General features: G+C 37.0%; 1 protein-coding gene across 1 annotated transcript in view; it reads right to left on the reverse strand.

Annotated features, from left to right (window-relative positions):
• Window positions 1-311: 311 nt before the first annotated feature.
• The window catches only part of LOC111086288 (dynein heavy chain 12, axonemal-like), a 35,171-nt gene continuing 18,268 nt past the window's right edge, over window positions 312-17,214 (reverse strand). Inside the window, exons 6-8 of the mRNA XM_022388599.1 lie at window positions 5,672-5,833; window positions 4,286-4,369; window positions 312-450 (exon numbers count right to left, since the gene is read on the reverse strand). Coding sequence (XP_022244307.1) covers window positions 312-450; window positions 4,286-4,369; window positions 5,672-5,833 — 385 coding nt within the window. The remainder of the gene's footprint in view (window positions 451-4,285; window positions 4,370-5,671; window positions 5,834-17,214) is intronic.

Consider the following 17,214-nt stretch of genomic DNA (forward strand, 5'->3'; position numbering starts at 1 on the left):
AAGAAACCAAATTATAAATAAACTGAATTTTGGTTAATTGTTTAAAAAATAAAGTTAGGCTTATCTATGAATAAAGTAAATTAAAAATGCATTATAAATACACAAATTTGAGTTAAATTATATATACAAGCTCACCTGTATTAAATCTAAGATGGACTAAAAGATTGGATTAAAGTATGAATAAGCTAAAGTGAAATTAATGTATGAAATAATTTAGCAAACTTGGCTAAATTATAAATAAATTGTAATATGCTAATTAGATCTTTGATGAGTAAACTAATTCTAGGTTATTTACAAATACAAAAAATATTCTATTTAACAGATGATAAATGTCTTGCCTGAAGTGTTATGAAAGTATCGATGCAAGAGAGGAGGCTTTTACGTTTGTCACCTTTTAATCCTTCTAGAGCCTTTCTGTTTGCAAGCACAGCTGATACTTCGGGCCACCAACTATATGTATATATTGCCATACAAAATTTACAAATCAAAATTTGAAAAAAAAAGGGCAAAATTGCTCATTGTCTTTGTAAATTTCTTATGGGAGCCCTGCAGTAATTAGTGGGATTAACTATAATACTGATGAATTTTTTATGTAAATTCTTTTTATGACTTGTATACTACTATACTGGAACCTATAAACAAAACGTCATGGGCTCAAGCATTTCAGTGTGCCTAAATAGTTTAGAAAAATGTGTATAAAAAAGCCAATGCAGAGGACTTCATTGGATTGTAGGGCTACAGAAATATTATATGAAATGTACTTAAGATAAAATGTGCAAAAGAAGAACTATTACTTTTATATATATGATGACATATTAAATTATTATTACATGCAAACAAACAACATGCATACAAAATAAAATTTACATTCACTCGATATTTCGATTACTATAACCACTTTCATTAACGCAATAAAAGTCAAATTTGTAATCTTCATTCAATAACATATATATATATATGACAAAGAATTGCAATATGTAAAAAAACCCATATATATTATTCCATCCATCCATAGACAGCAGTACACTGATAATTCTACTGATGCTTAGCTGCCACACAATCATGAATTATTATTGCAAGAAAATGGGGACAAAAGTGGGATCTAACACGCCATGAATACGGAAATGGTGAAGCACATACAGGCAGGGGCACAGCATCTAAGCCATGCATACACAAGCACTCGGGACAAGTCCTCTGGGCGAGTCCAGCGACATCAGCGCGACAGCTTCCTTGAGGCTTTCACTGCCACGCATCATAACATGCCTCGCTTGCCAGTGGACTTGGCAGACAGACAAGATTAGGCAGACAAACCAATAAGATGCCTACAGCACGACCGCCACTGAACCCGGTTTCTCGCCATATCCTGCAGCGTTAACAGCCATTGGTCTGCGGAGTCGCGCGGACCCCATCCAGGGAGTCTAACCCTGCGAACTGAAGCTAATCTACTTGTAAGCCCTTTCGTCTGACGGCTCCAGGTCAGTGCCTGGTCCCCACGTACTCTACGCCAGCTAGGATTGGGGGTAGTAAAGAGTGTCCTATGTGGGAAGCGGCTCAGTGACATACGTAATACATGTCCAAGCCATCTTAGTTTGCTCAAGTTCACGAGCGTTCCTAAATCGGACTCCGGTCCTAGAATATGATCATGGACCATGGAGTTTCGGATCCTCCGGTGCCAACCTATGCCCATAATACCACGCAAGCAACGATGATCGAACACCTGAAGACGTTCGAGATCTTCGACTCGAAGGGTCCAGGTCTCACAGCCGTAGAGAAGAACGGCTCTTACTGTGGTCCTGTACACCCGTCCCTTAAGTTTAAGAGAAATCCCTTTGTGACGCCAAAGATGTCTCAAGTCATGGAAGGTTGCTCTGGCCTTCGCGATTCTCGCATCTATTTCACGCTTCATATATATTATTAGTATGTATCAGATCAAGACTAGAAGAATTTATTATCTGATAAAACTGAAGTAAAAAAGCACTCAGCTTATACTTTGGATCATATTTCCCAGAAGGCCTGATTATGTCATTTACTGAACTAAATAACTCATCAAAAGTAGTCTTCACTAGAGAAAAAGTCAATGAAAAACCATTATGCAGTTTTTTTCAAGATAAATCTTTAAAGGAAAAGTTAAGAATGAACCACTTTAAAATGTTTCAAGTTGTGACATTACATAACAATTACTTATACATGTAAAAGAGTTTATCACTCAATTCCAATTTTGTCTCGGTTTCAAAACATAATTTTGTGGTTTGAGAAAAAATTCTGAGTAACTGCTTGCATGGACAAATAATTAACATAAATTACAGTAACATATTCAAGTTATCAACATCAGTTGTTAAGTAAATACAGAAACTATGAATTACAAGTACAAGTTTTTAGTAGCAATTAAAAAGTACAAGTACAAGCAATCAATTTTGGTTAAGAAATGCTAAATTTATACACAATCCCACTCTACTAGTTACAAAGTAACTATACTAACAATTATTTTCAAGTTCATATACAATCCCACTATATTAATTACTAAGTATCTATAATAGCAATTGCCATATTTTATGGTATATAAGATGCATCCATATTTTAGCAAAAAATATTTAGGAAAGAAACATTTTAATATATTAAAGCATTTTTCTGTTCTTATAACCAATAGAAAGAGCAGAATTCACCATTAGTCTCTCCAGGTTAAGGAGATGTAAGTAATAATTATTTTTCAAATGACTGGCACATTTCCATTGTGGATATCAGTGTCCCCAGTGAGTAAACTGAACTGGCCTGATGTAGCTAAAAGGAAAAAGGTCCAAGTGTCTTTTATATGTGAGCAGTTTAAGAACTTTTGCCGTTGCACATTGCAAAATGTAACTGTAGTATACAGTAGTGTTCATGAGAATTCAGAAACACTTACTGCTTAGCACTAAAGAATCAGATGAACTGCTCAGCTATACTGACACTAATTGTCTTGGATTATTATTATCTATTATAAATCCACTCATAAATTTAGAAAAATTTTCATTAATTTTAAGCCTAGTCATATATTTTTGTATAGATTAATTTTGATATTTTAATCTACAGTTGTCTGGGGAAAGACATGGTAGAATTTAACTTGTGGGGGCAAAACTGAGAGATGCATTTTCTTTAACTTCACTGCCAACCCCTCCCCCCTTTTATATATTAATTAAAGGATGTCTTGGGCATTGAGGTTCAACGTTTATGAAGTTGGTCTACCCTACTCATTTCCTCATTTCTCCCATGATTCCAGTCCACTGGCTTTTACTTCAGCTCTGCAAGATCACATCTTTCAATTGTTATAGTCTAGGTTATTACCATCTACCATAAAGCCCAAATGTGGTAAACCTATTGTCCTATAATTCTATGACTCTTTTCAATTGCCTCCTCCTTTTCAATGTGGGTATTTTGAATTTCAATTTCAGAGTTAAGTCTACTTGATTGGAAATTTACAATTTTAGAATTAAAATCAATTTCAAACAGGCACTTTCCTCTAAAATGCATTTCTACTCATTTCCCTATAACCAGATGATGTGTGGTTTTTCATCATGACTACAACTTCGAAATGGGAATAATGACAGGAAAGCAGAGCTTATATAAAATCTCCTATAAGTATCCAATATAAGCCTAAAGTATTCCCTAACCTTACCTGCCTAACACTAGACTTTCACTTAGTTTGATAACCCATCAACTGCCATCTTTAAATAAAGTTATGCACAGAGTCACAATATTCTATCTAGCTTTCTTTTTCAGTATTCATTGTTTATACATATTTAATAGGCAATAAACTATATTACTTAGTGTCAAAAAATATGCATCAGTCCAGCCATGTTCTTTAAACCTCATGTCAGTTACCTAGGAGCAAAAGTGCCCATTAAATAAAAATTATACCTTTTACCCAATAATATCTCTTGTAAGCTGCTGATAACAAAATTTTGATGAAATAAAACTCAAGTACTTTTCTTATTTTAAACCACACTGAACCACCTTCAAATTGAATATAAAAATGATTTGAAGTTATATTGTACTGTTTTTATCCCACTTACTATGCTAATCTTCTAAAAGGTTGAAACTCTATATATATCATGTAACTGTTTATATGTGCCTTATATTCCTATGCTTTTGCAATGTTTTGAAAAAAAGGCAAATTAAAATTTGAATGCTCAATTTTATTTCAAGCTTAGTATAACTTGTTACTTTACAGAATAAACCACTTATTCAGTTTTAGCTGATATTATGCAAATGAAGATAATACAGGATATTCTAGAATACTTATTTTCTTTACGTTTGCATTAGCTTGGATTCAGTTTTTCCACATTCAGCAATCACAGCATCATCCAAATCTTCTAGGTCAATGGGCCTCTGGGAGCTATAAATAAAGTTCCAAAACAAGTAACATTACTATAAAAGCTGATTTAGCTCTACTGTTCTCTCTAATAACTTGATATAAAAATATACCAAAAGTTACAGCAGCCAGACAGAAATATTTATATCACAATTACAAAGATTCAATGACAACAGTATGTTCAGAATGTACACAATGCCCTTGTGAACAAAACCCAACCTTTGCAAAATGTTTACACTTTCAAGTTGTTGTAACTAATATTCAAGTATTTTACATCCCTACATGATTTTCAAATATTATAGCTGTTTACATCAGGTTGTGTATTCCATTTTGCAAATATAGAATTAAGAGATTTAAAATCAGTAAAAGTGATGTATCAATTAATAGCAAGAAAGTGTTAGTTTAAAGATTTGGGTCTATTATATAAGCAGAGTATATAAATATTGACTGCTTTGCTTATTATGATTTTGTCAGATATTTACAACTACTGATAAAGCAACAGAAAACACGATTTGAATCACTATATGTAACTTATAATAAACACAAAAAAACTTGCTTACCTAAGCATGAAACATAATTATTCTGTACAATGAACATTTTATTATGGGTGATGTAGTTTACAAGTCAATGTTTTATATATAGGTTTACAATACTTGATAATAATTTTTTCAAATTTCAAAATTTCAGAGTTACTTTAGATAAAAAAAAATTATTAAATAGCCAGTAGTATTCATGTTACTACAATTCTTCAAGAATGTTGTAATAAGCAACCAAGAGATATGGGATGTTTATATCAATCACTGAAATGCATGTTAAAGCTTAACTTTAAAACTTAACAAACAGTGTATTTACCTCTTTCATAAGTAAAATTAAACTTTTTTTCTAAACAAACAAGTGTTTACTAGACAAATTACAGAAAAATATTTTGTAGCTAATTACTTCTATTTATAGGAAAGTTGTTTGTTTCCCAATCAAATATTGTGACTTTTTCTGTCATAGTTCAATGAAAATAATGTCAACTTTCTGGCATTAAATCATTTCGAACTATCACATGACAAAGACAAACAAATACTTACTGAACAACACTATAACTGATAAACAAATCTTTGAAGAAACAGTAACTGGTTAAAATTACTTAATGTTCACCATTTGAAATAATAATCCCAGATATTACATTTTACAGAAAAAACATGAAGGAAAAATGATAATATCATATTATCTAAGTTTAAGAGGGATAATATTTGTCTAAATTTAATATTTTATGCAAACCATTTTGGAACAATTTCTTCCAAGCTACCTCCCACCAATAAAAAATAACATACTTACTAAAAAATACTAATATCTATCAACTGAATTTTGGATAGATAGCATTTGGTTAAATCCATTACTTTGCGTACAGTGGGATGCATTATATGTAACTTATTCTCTAGGATTTTTCGGGTGTTCATAAATCTTGTCTGCTTTTCCTCTGTCACCATTTCTAGAAGTCTACAGAAAAGAAAAGATGCATAAATCTTATACTATATAACATCTTGTGCATTAACTGACATAATTATTATCATATCAAATTATTAATTCTAAGCACCAGCTGTGACTTACTTCTTTCAATTTCATGACTCAAACTAAACATAAGCCTTTTTATATTAGAATTATCAAGTTTGTAGACACAGTAAGTTTTTAAATATACTAGTAGCATCATTAGTTTTTTAGTTACAAAAGTTAACATTTTCCAACACAAAAATGTATTTCCGATAGATACCTCCTCTCACATATTACATTTCCTCAATTTTGAGCTGCCCTCTAAATGCAAAATTTTTCTCTCGCCAGTAGCCTTGAGGTTCCCACCAAATTTGCATGTTTCTATGTGGTGTTGCTGAGCTCTAGCATGCAAATGAGTATGTGACAACCCACCATCAATAGGAGTGCAACACCCCCTCCTTGTGCAGCTGACTTCCACTCTACTGATTGTTCAATCATCACCTTGAGATTAGGCATGAAAAGATGCCCCAGACACTTGGAAGATGCATTGGAAATATGAAAGGAGGTAAGTATTTATTGGAAATACATTTTCAGTGTTGTAAAGTGTTAATTTCCAGTACAATACCTTACCTCTTCTCACATATTAGTTAGAATCCCACACTGAAGTGTTGGAGGGACTGGTGCAAAGTTATCTAGATCAGTTCAATTAGGAAAGTGCCCAAAGAGAACCTGCATACATCCAACATAACATATGGGCAATAGTAGGATGGAGGAAAGCAAGCATGGTGGGTCAACTCCAGACCAAAACGGGGCAATGTGAGGAATTTTTAATCCAGTTCACAGTATGAGAAAGGCCCTTACCAACCAAATGAATGAGGACCTATGCTGATTGGTCCTGCATCAGTCTAACACAAGACCACCTGGGAACCAACATCCAAGCAGCAGTAGGATGGGGAAACCAACTGAGGAAAACTGTATTTGTTGGTTAATATCCAAACAAAAACCAGGCAGCACTGGGGACTTTTTTTTGTCCATTCTGCAGTAGGAGGAGAGTTCACCACCACCACTCTACTCTCTACTGAGTGGAACTGGTCACACTTGGTGGTGGTGGTGGGGGGGGGCTCCATGGTCCAACACCCCGGTGGCTAGTAACTGGTGATTAGCAAGGACTCCCAAACTCCACTAGAAGTAAGGGGGTAAAAGTGCATTGGGGAGATGAGAGGAATGCAATATCTTAGGTTTCTGTAGTGGGTTACATGACACTGTTATTAAAATCAGGCCAATTCAGGTTTATTCAACTAGAACCTGAGAGATGGGCAACTATCCTGATGCCAGTTTACTCATGGTAGTCCATGAGTAGGTATGGTCTAGATTGGGCCTTATTTAGTAAATAATATACTACAAGGAATCTCTATCAATTTTGCAAAACATCCCACCTCATCAGTAAGCATAACAGACCCAAATGCCTGCATGGTGCAGATTCACACTTAAGCATACCCTGCCAGGTACCATATGACACTTAGCAGAATCCTGATATGTAGAATAGGGCCCATGAAAAGATAAGATAAATAGAAAAAAGAAGTTACCCAGTACGAGACTGTAAGGGGTATGGAGAATGGCAATGGGAGGCAAAAAATATCTCAGATGGCCAGATGATGAAGATAATGTGTGATGAAAGTATGAGGGGGTAGTTTACATGCCAATCTGGATGATCTCCTCCAATATACAATGGAAGAGAGCAGCCACAGAGAGAGAGAGAGAGAAGGTGTTGAATTTGGCAAGAGGAGACCTGAAAAGTAAACAAGAGTCTCTGTCCAAAGAAGTATATGCAAGACAGATAAGCTATTGTAGCCAACCTGTGAGAGTAATGGGAGAAAGATCTCTGACTGAAGAGGAGTTCTAAGGGGTAAAGAGATGGGAGCAGGAACCAGGAAAAGGAGCAGTGCAGGCCAAATAATAGCAAACTGCCAAGATTGGATAGAGAAGATTATCAGAATCAGAATAATGGTGGGCAATGGACAAAAGGGAGATAAGGGTGAACATGCTGTCCCATTCACAAGCCACAGACATTTTGAGTAGAAAAGCATGATTAGGATAAAGATGAATATAAGAATATGGGAAGCATCTGTAGCATATACGTCTGACCTTCTATGACAGCATGCAAAAAGAAGTAAGAAATAGTAAGAAACAAAAGATGGTACAATGAACAAGAGAATAAAGGTTCAAAAGGAGGAAGGGGAAGGGTGTGGAGAACAACATTCAGATCCCAATCAGGAAGGACAGCAGGACAATGAGGGCGAAGAAGGCAAAAAGAATGAAAGAGGATGGAAAAGTCAGACAAGGAGAATATACAGCCAGAATGGGAAGATTGGAAAGTATTTAAAAACCCTGTAGCCAGCAATGGTCAAAAGTGATAAACTTTGATTAAACAGACAAGGCCAAACTTAGAAAGGTGAGGGATAGAAGTTTGGGAAGGGGAGAAGTCATGATGTAGAGACAAAATACAAAAAATGCACCATTCACATTGATAAACAAGGTTAGAGGAAGAACACATGAAATGAGAAAGAAAAATAGATTACACATGAAGAGTGTCCAGAATGTCTTGCAAGGGACCAGACAAAAACCCATTTGTGAAGATGGAGTGCAGATACCACTGTACATGAGAGGGAGGAATGCAGATGAAGAAAAAGGGATGGATCATGACAGAGGTAGACGAAGGGGAACATAAGACTGCAGAAGGTGCAGAAGAAATCACAGTTGAGCTAGCCAACATGGAGTGATAAGGGTGGCTCGACATGGAGTTGCAGGATGAGGAACAGACCACAACAGGGCAAGTTTGGTGTTGAGTGCCTAAAGCAACCAGAAGAAGATTGCCTAGCCAAGAGCATAACCACTTGAATACCAGAGGATTGAGGGCTACTCTTTTGGTAGAATCTTGTCAAGTCTTGAGAGATGACTGGCAACTTGTTTCAGGGCAACCAGAATATGACAAGCAATAAGACATACTTGTAATAAATGGGTTCAGAAAAGGAGGTCTAGAGTGTGAAAACATAGAGAGTGAGACCAGGTGCCTCCTTGATGATTGATATAAGAGACAACTGTTGGTATAGATCATTATGAGGTGTCTATGGACCTTCAAAAAAAAATAATCCAAAGCTTGATATACAGCCAACAGTTCCAAGAGATTGATATGAAGGGTTTATTCGTTGTTGGACCACCAAACCAAAATTTTTTTAGAGTACAAATATGCCCCACCCCATCAGGGATGCATCCGTAAACAGATGAAGATTCAGGCAAGGAGAAACATCTGCTGAGTTATTGGCTTTGTCGTGTCACCAGGTGAAGTCGACTTGCAGAGAAGGAAGAAGGTGAATGGTGGAGGACGAGGGTTCCCAAGCAAGGTTCTCTGATTGTACAGAGTTCAATACTATGTGGAAACATGCGAGTTTAAGTGGGAGCCTAGTGGTAAGTGACAAATTATGTATATAGAGGGCAGGACAATATCAAGGAAAGCTAATATGTGAGAGGAGGTAAGGTATCGTGTCAGAATATAAATCTTTCACTTTTTCATTATTAATTATTTCACAATATTCTACAAGTATAAATAGACTTAAAATAAGACTCAAAACTCGAGCGCTTTCGAATAGTTGAGTATTCTTCTTGAACTCGAGTTTTGGGTCTTATTTTAAGTCTATTACGCTTTATATGTGATCCTTTGTGCTAACTCTTTTATCAAAACTACAAATATAAATATCATTCATTTTTTTAAATAAAATATACTCAATTTATGTCTTTTACTTAGAACTTAAATTAGATCACATTTTAATAATTTACTGCCACTTACATATGCCAATGTTCAGTTTTGAAACTGTTGTTTTGTCCACTATGATGAAGATTTTGAAACTAGGTGGATGGCAGCATGTATTCTATTACTTATATGTTACTTTCTCATCTTTTAATAAGAGGTTAGACATACTAACTTAATTGTAAGAGTGATGAGCTTGAATACTTAATCAAATGTGATTCTCATAACATTGTGCAGGGGCTTTGTCATGTTCAAAGTCTAAATTACTGTGGACTGTTTTATTATACACACTGTAAGTTAAAATTGTGTTTAAAATGTAATGTCCTGCTCAATTAAAAAAATAATGTATTTATCTGAATGATCCCTAAGTATGGAGTCAGTAACATGATGTGTCATTGAATACTTGATCTTATTGAATCCCCCATCCATAACTTGAGGAATTATGATGACATTGGAATAACATAAAACTAATGCTTATATCAACACATCATACATGTAGGATTTCTTTATATGAAATTCAGAAACAACAGTCTGTGTGATACACTATGAAAATATTGCACACACGTCACAGTTTGAATAGGGAAACTGATACTATTCTTCATTAAGTTAATTTCACTTACATTACAACAGGCATATATATATACTAACATTACAGCCAGAATAGGGAAATTTATACTAGATTACATTATGTTAATTTCACTTATAGTAGAACAGGTTTACATATATTAACATTACAGCCTGAATATAGAAAAACCAATACTACACTGAAATTACTTTAATTTAAATGACATAACCACATGCTTATATATGCTTATATTACAGCCTGAATAGGAAAACACAGATATCAGACTGCAATATCTTGTTTAATTTCACTAATAAAATGCCAGACTTAGAGTAAGCTCTGGATTGAAATTCCAAGAACAAATTGCATAACAACTTTTTTTAGGGTTAGCATGCAATGTGAACAACATAAAAATATGTCTTCCAGAGAAAATATGTTGACAAATCAATAAATTACCAAATTACATTGTTCCTCAATATATAAATATATAGTATTAAACCATTCTTTATACAAATAATGTATCCAAAAAAATGCAGAAGTTTATTATACTCTTCTATTCAAGTTGTTATCCATCAACATATGATGAGATTACCACAATGCTGGAAAATTCAACTTAAAGAAAACTAACAGTGTACATTGTGGGTCACCTTGGGTCCAACCAGACTTCAACACAAATATATTTTTATAGTACGCTATGGATTGAATATCCAAAAAGCAGGTTATTTACAACAATTATCAAACAAGGTTTCTATAAAATAGGGCATTACAAGCAGTCATTACAGAGAACACTTGTTGAAGTTATAATTTTTCCTATACTCAAAATGTATTTCCGATAGGTACTTCCCTCTTCTCACAATATTAGTTATTCTCGTCCAGTGCTGCCCTCTATATGCAAATGTTTTCTTTACACATGCCACAAGCCTTGTGCTCCCCCTTATTGGAATTGAATGATTCCAACATGTCTCTCATGTAAATCATCATGCATCACTTCTCCACCAATAGGAGTGTGACATACCCAAATGATGCATGTTACACCCTCTATATGCCTCTTCCAAACTATCAATTTGAGGTTTGGCAGAACATGTAAGCAATGGAGGAAAGTGGGGAGGAAGGGCCAGAAGAGTGAGAACAGAGAAGTATCTATCAGAAATACATTTTCAGTACAAGAATATTATAGCTTCCAATACGGTACTTTCCTCCACTCACAAGATTAGCTAGAATCACAAATTGATTAAGTGGCAAGACCAGTGTGAGGGAATGACAGAAGTACTCTTTGCCTATCTGTGAAATGTGTAGCAGATAAGGACAGAAAAAGATAGGAGTGCATCCAATTGGTGGAATAATGTGGCAGGATAGTGATCCTAACTATGTAAATATATATATGAACTCAATCCCAAAAAGTATAAAAGTGGGTGAAACAATGGGTGTGCCCCTAGGTGTAGAGTGGTTAGGGTGTGATGGACCATACTCGGTAAGTAAACTACATCCAAAACCCATGCCTTTGGGAACCAACATCCACGTGAGGGTAGGGTGAGGATCATACTCAAATTCAAGAGACTGGGGGAATCTAGAACCTCTCTGAATCCTGAGCATGACATGTGTTAGCTTTAATCTATCAATATGGGGACCCGACATCCGGTATCAGAAGGAAGTTTATAATATAAATCAACTCCCCCAACGGCAAAAATGACCAGAACCATCCAAAAGGCAATAACATCCAAGGAATAAGATACAATGAGGGATAGCAAAAAGAATAGAACCAGGACAATCCCCCTTACCTACACTGTGACCCACAACACAGAAGGAATACGAATGAGGGAGGAATATAGACAACTATAAACATGTCTGAGGTCTTATGTTGATTGATTTTACTCTAAATCCAAAAGACAGCCATGGGGTACTGACATCCACACGGCGGTAGGATGAGAGCTTTATTGTGAATGTATATGGCATATTGCAGGATAGCACATCATCTATACCTGCAGAACACCACCACCATACTCTGCACTGAATGGTTATAGCCATCTTTGTGAGTAACCCATTCAGGAGGGTGCCTCCATGGCCAACCCCGCCAGCAGTTTGGAACTGGAAAGAGGTAAGGACTCCCATACTCCACTAGAAGAAAGGGGAGTGAGAACGCGGTGGTGAGTCCGGAGTAATGTCATCATCTGAGACAATGCAATGGGTGACCATAAACCCTATGTTGAAAAGCAGACCATACCAATTCATTCAAAACAAGGCATGGCAGAGATGGGCAGGTATCCCCTTCTACTTTGCCCATGCAGTCCATGGGTGGTACAGTCTGGAATGAGCAAGTTTATCAAGCAATTACATTGTGAGATTATTCACGTATAAGTGATCTTTTGGAACATCTCATCTCAACAGTGAGCATTGTGAAGTTGAAGAATACCTGGTCAGACATCACTTGCCACAGAGCAGGATCCATACGATGAGTAAATGAAGCAAAGGCCCTTGAAAAGAAAAGAAAAGTGTGAATATAAACTTACTCAGTTAAAGTTGCAATGAATCCTGAAGAAAAGCCACAGGTGGAAGATGAAAACCCGACAAAGAAGAACCGCGATATGGTGTAAATAATGGGAGAAAACATATTAGGTGTAATCCACATGCCTGACTGTAGGATTTCCTCCAATGGCTGATGAAGACGAGATGCGAGGGAAAAGGTGAGGTTTCGATTCTGATGAGAAGGCACCTGGAACAAAGTCCAGGAGGAAGAAGACATAAAGAGGAATAAGCCAATCAAATCAATTGGTGAGGGTAGAAGGAGAAAGATCCACAACAGAGGAAGACCAGCAAGTAATAAAGAGTCAGGAATGGGTACCATGGAAGGAATCAAGGCAGGCAATATAACAATGAAGAGTACAGACCAGACATAGAAGTCTATCCGGATCGGGGCAAGGGCAGAGATGAGAAATAGAAGGAAGGAAAATAGGTAAAATTGAGGGGTTTCCCTTCCTAGCTTCCGAGAACTTTGGGAAGAAAGAATGATCTCGATAAAGAAGAAGATGGGTAGAGTGGTAAAGTGTACAAGAAACATCACAGGCTAAGAGGAGAAAGAAATATGTTGTAAGGGAAAGGTGAAACATGGAACATAAGGAAAGCCCCAGTCCAGAATAGTAGGCCATATCGGGAACAACAAATCCAAAAGGAAAACATTAGCATAGTAAGTACAAAAAATACAAAAACTCGATGGTATCAGAAAAAATGATAACCGGTATCCCGAGAGCCATGCGAGAAACTTCAACACAGTAGGTCAGTCAGCAGGGAATCCTTGAGTCACAGACTAACTGCAGAACATTTTCCATTTGTGCTGATACACCTCCATTGAAGAAGGACATATGGAATGAGCTAAAAGGAAAGCTATTTGATGGAAGAAGCCTGATCTCCTCACCAAGAACCAGATAAAAGCCAGGCATGAAGATGAAGGACATGAATGACTGGATGTAGAACCAGTGACCAAGGTTGATGAAGAAAGGAGGGAGACAAAAGGAAGAGGTACTGTAGGGAAAAGTTGCAGTTGCAATCTTGGAAACCACAGTTCAGCTGGCCAATAAGGAGCAATCAGAAGGACACGACACAGAGAGATATCAATGAGAGAGAGATCATCCAATGAAATAATGAATAGTAGAATAAACATAAAGGAATTTGTGAGGTCAATCCTGGCTGAAGGTGTCGACAGCCAGAGCCTGAGAATGAGGTACTCAGGATCAAAAGAGGGGTAACTTGTGATGAGATATGTGGCAAATGCATCTACATGGGTAAAACCCCACCAATTGCAAAGCCACCAGAAAACATGGGGATCTAAAGACCACTCCATTGGATATATTTGTTTGGAGTGGGAAAGACAATCCGCTACAAAATTAAAAGAACCTGGAATGTGACATGCATAAGATGAATGTGGTGTGTGTGGGTCCAATATAGTATATCCAATGTTTTAAATCAGAGAGATCTCAATAGGGTGCCCCTTGATGATTGATATGTGCTACCACTATAGAACTGTCAGAATGAATGATCACCATACAATATCTGGCAAGAGGAAAGAAGTGATTCAAAGCCTGATGGACCACGAGGAGCTCAAGGCCATTGATAAGCAAAGACCCTTCCTCAATAAACCAATGACATGAAGCCTCCTGGTGATTGACCCATGCACCCCAACCCTGAAGGGATGCATCTATAAAAATATGTAAATCCGGATGAGGAGGAGGAAGCGAGATGCCCGATGACATGGGTCTTATCCAAACACCAATGCAGATTGTCCATCAGGGTAGGAGGAAGGGTATCAGGAGCTGACAAGGGATCCCGAGCAAGGTTCCATTGATCGTTAAGATCCCACTGAAGAGATTGTATATGCACATGACTGAGGGAGGCCAGTGAAGACCACATCCCCATAACCAGTAGAACCTTACAAGCAGAAAGTAAAGGAGATGAAAGGTCATGGTGAACTAACAGATCCATGGAACGAAATAGTAGAAGAGAAGGTTGGGCCTGACTGAGATGAGTGTCAGAAAAGACACCCAAGTGGATGAGTATTGGGTAGGTTGGAGAAAGTACTTCTCTGATTTGATTAACCAGCCCACCTGAGCAGCCACTAGAAGGAACTGACGAGTATGGATGGTCAACTCTAGTTTGGAATGAGCCAGAAGAAGCCAGTCATCTATATAATGGTGGAATCACAAACCTGGCAAGCAATAGCTCTGATCACCTGACAGGAAACATAAGGGGTGGAAGCAAGCCCAAAGGGTAGGATGTAAAATTCATAAACTACCCAGTGATGGATGAACCAAAAGATACTGATGAGACTGTGGTGATATAGGGATGTGGAGATAAGCATTGGCAATGTCCATCTTCATCATCGAAAAGCTGGGAGAAAATGCCCACTGTGGGGGTGAGAAATTACTCCATGGTAAAATGTAGCAGTTGAATGAAACGATTGAGGCAGGACAAATTGATGACAGACCTCCAGTCCCTAGTTTTCTTGGGAATAACAAAGAGACTGGAATAAAATCCTGTTGAAGGTTGTAGAATAGATTCAATGGCCTGCTGAGACAGTAGTTCCTGAACCGCCTCCAATTACTGCTGGCTGGTCATGGGATGCCGAGGCATAGGGAACAAAATGGGTATAGGATATATAGAAAGTGGGGAAAAAACAGGATCACGAATTCTTTCAAAAAATTTGAAGAAACCAATGATCTTTGACATCAGTGAAAAAGAAAATTGGCAAGCCAAGCTCCCACTGAACTAGAAACCACCGGGTAGTTACCGATACTGTTGGCGATGTGACAAGTATAATAGGAGAAATGATGAAAAGAGGCACTGTTAGAAGAATGGACAGGTAAGGGTGGGAAAAGGAGGGACAGGAAAGAGTAACAGGCACCATATTTGGCTCTGATTGAGACAAATGGGCAACAAGATTGAAAAGGGTAGACTGTTGTTGTACTGATGCAACTCATGATTCCAAAGACTCAGGGATTGTGTCAAAGATGTATTACCATAGAAATGGAGTCTTACATAAATCCCAAAGATAAGATGATGGGAAACGAATGCAAGTTAAGATTGCATCATCACCTAGAAGATCCCAACAACAGAGAAACCACATATGTAAAGCCATAGCCAAAAACAACAAATGAGACAATGTGGAGGAAAAAAGGGAGAGGATGTCCCCAGAAAACTCCTCAGGATTCTAGTGGAGAGCCTCGGAGAGAAGATGGATGGTAGAAAGATACCGTAAAAGAGTTGTGGGGTAAGACAAGATATGTAGGAAAATTGGTCAGCATGTACCCAAATATCCAGGGAGGGGGAAAAACCAAATAGGGATGGGAAGATTGATCATCAAGTAAGGAAGGACACTGGTTAATAGGAAATATGGGAAAGGGATAACATATCACATAACTGAGAAATGAAATCCAAAAAGACCATATTAGGCCTAACTGATTCCTCAGGTAGGGCACAGGAAGGCATGGCAAAATCAGGAATGTGGAAATAGGCAATCCAAGTCCTTATCTGCCTGAACAAGGTGTTTTTTGGGGGGGAGGAAGTGGGGTGAGGTCCAGAGATAGAATTTGACCCATGTAACATTCAATCTTCCGACTAATAAATGCAGATAAATCTTCCACCAGATTGCCTGCACCTGAGGCCTGAGACATAGCATTAGTCACAGGTGTGAATACCGAAGTGGTAACATGAACTTCAGAACTTATAATGAGGAAGAGTCAACCAATAATCGAAAGTATAAATAACAATGCGACTGTAATACTCTGGGATTAAAGTGAAGTTAAGAAACAGTCTTAATAGAAACTAGAAGTGAAAATAAATGACGACCACTTTGTAAGTATACAAAAGACAAACATGAAATTTTAAACAAAAAAGGAACACATCCAAACAAAAGCACTGCCAAACAAGAAGTGATAGTTCGGTATAGGCATATAGAGGGAGTCACATGTGGCACATGAATATGTCATGCTAATATTGGTGGAGAAGTGACACATGATGATTAACATGAGAGATATGTTGGAATCATGAGATTCCAATAGGGAGGAGCAGAAGGCTTGTGTCATACATAAAGAAAAACATTTGTGAGTGGAGGGAAGTACCATATCAGAAGAATGATATGAGCATACATTCTTATCACATTGATGTTATATGTAAACAGACCAGATGATACTGTACTAATTTGATGGATTATCCTCTACAACAGCCTATATAGTGAAATTTATGTTTAGAAATTTGTTTTGTATGCTATAGGGTGAATTGCATGTATAGTGATGGTCAATGAGAGTATGGAGTCCACGTGGACCCCCAGATAAATATTAGATTATAGCTATGTACTAGTTTGCCTGTTTTGAAAACAGTAGTGTCATATTGATCCGGAGTTTCTGCTTGAAAATTACATGAACTGATATAAATTTGTAATAATTATGTAAAAAGATATACATCTGAGAAAGTCATTAGGGTCCAGGTGAAGCACTGATGAGGGATAATTTCCCTGACATAACTTACATTACATTA

Source organism: Limulus polyphemus, unplaced genomic scaffold (genome assembly GCF_000517525.1).
Source record: "Limulus polyphemus unplaced genomic scaffold, Limulus_polyphemus-2.1.2 Scaffold994, whole genome shotgun sequence".
NCBI classification, from domain to species: Eukaryota; Metazoa; Arthropoda; class Merostomata; order Xiphosura; family Limulidae; genus Limulus; species Limulus polyphemus.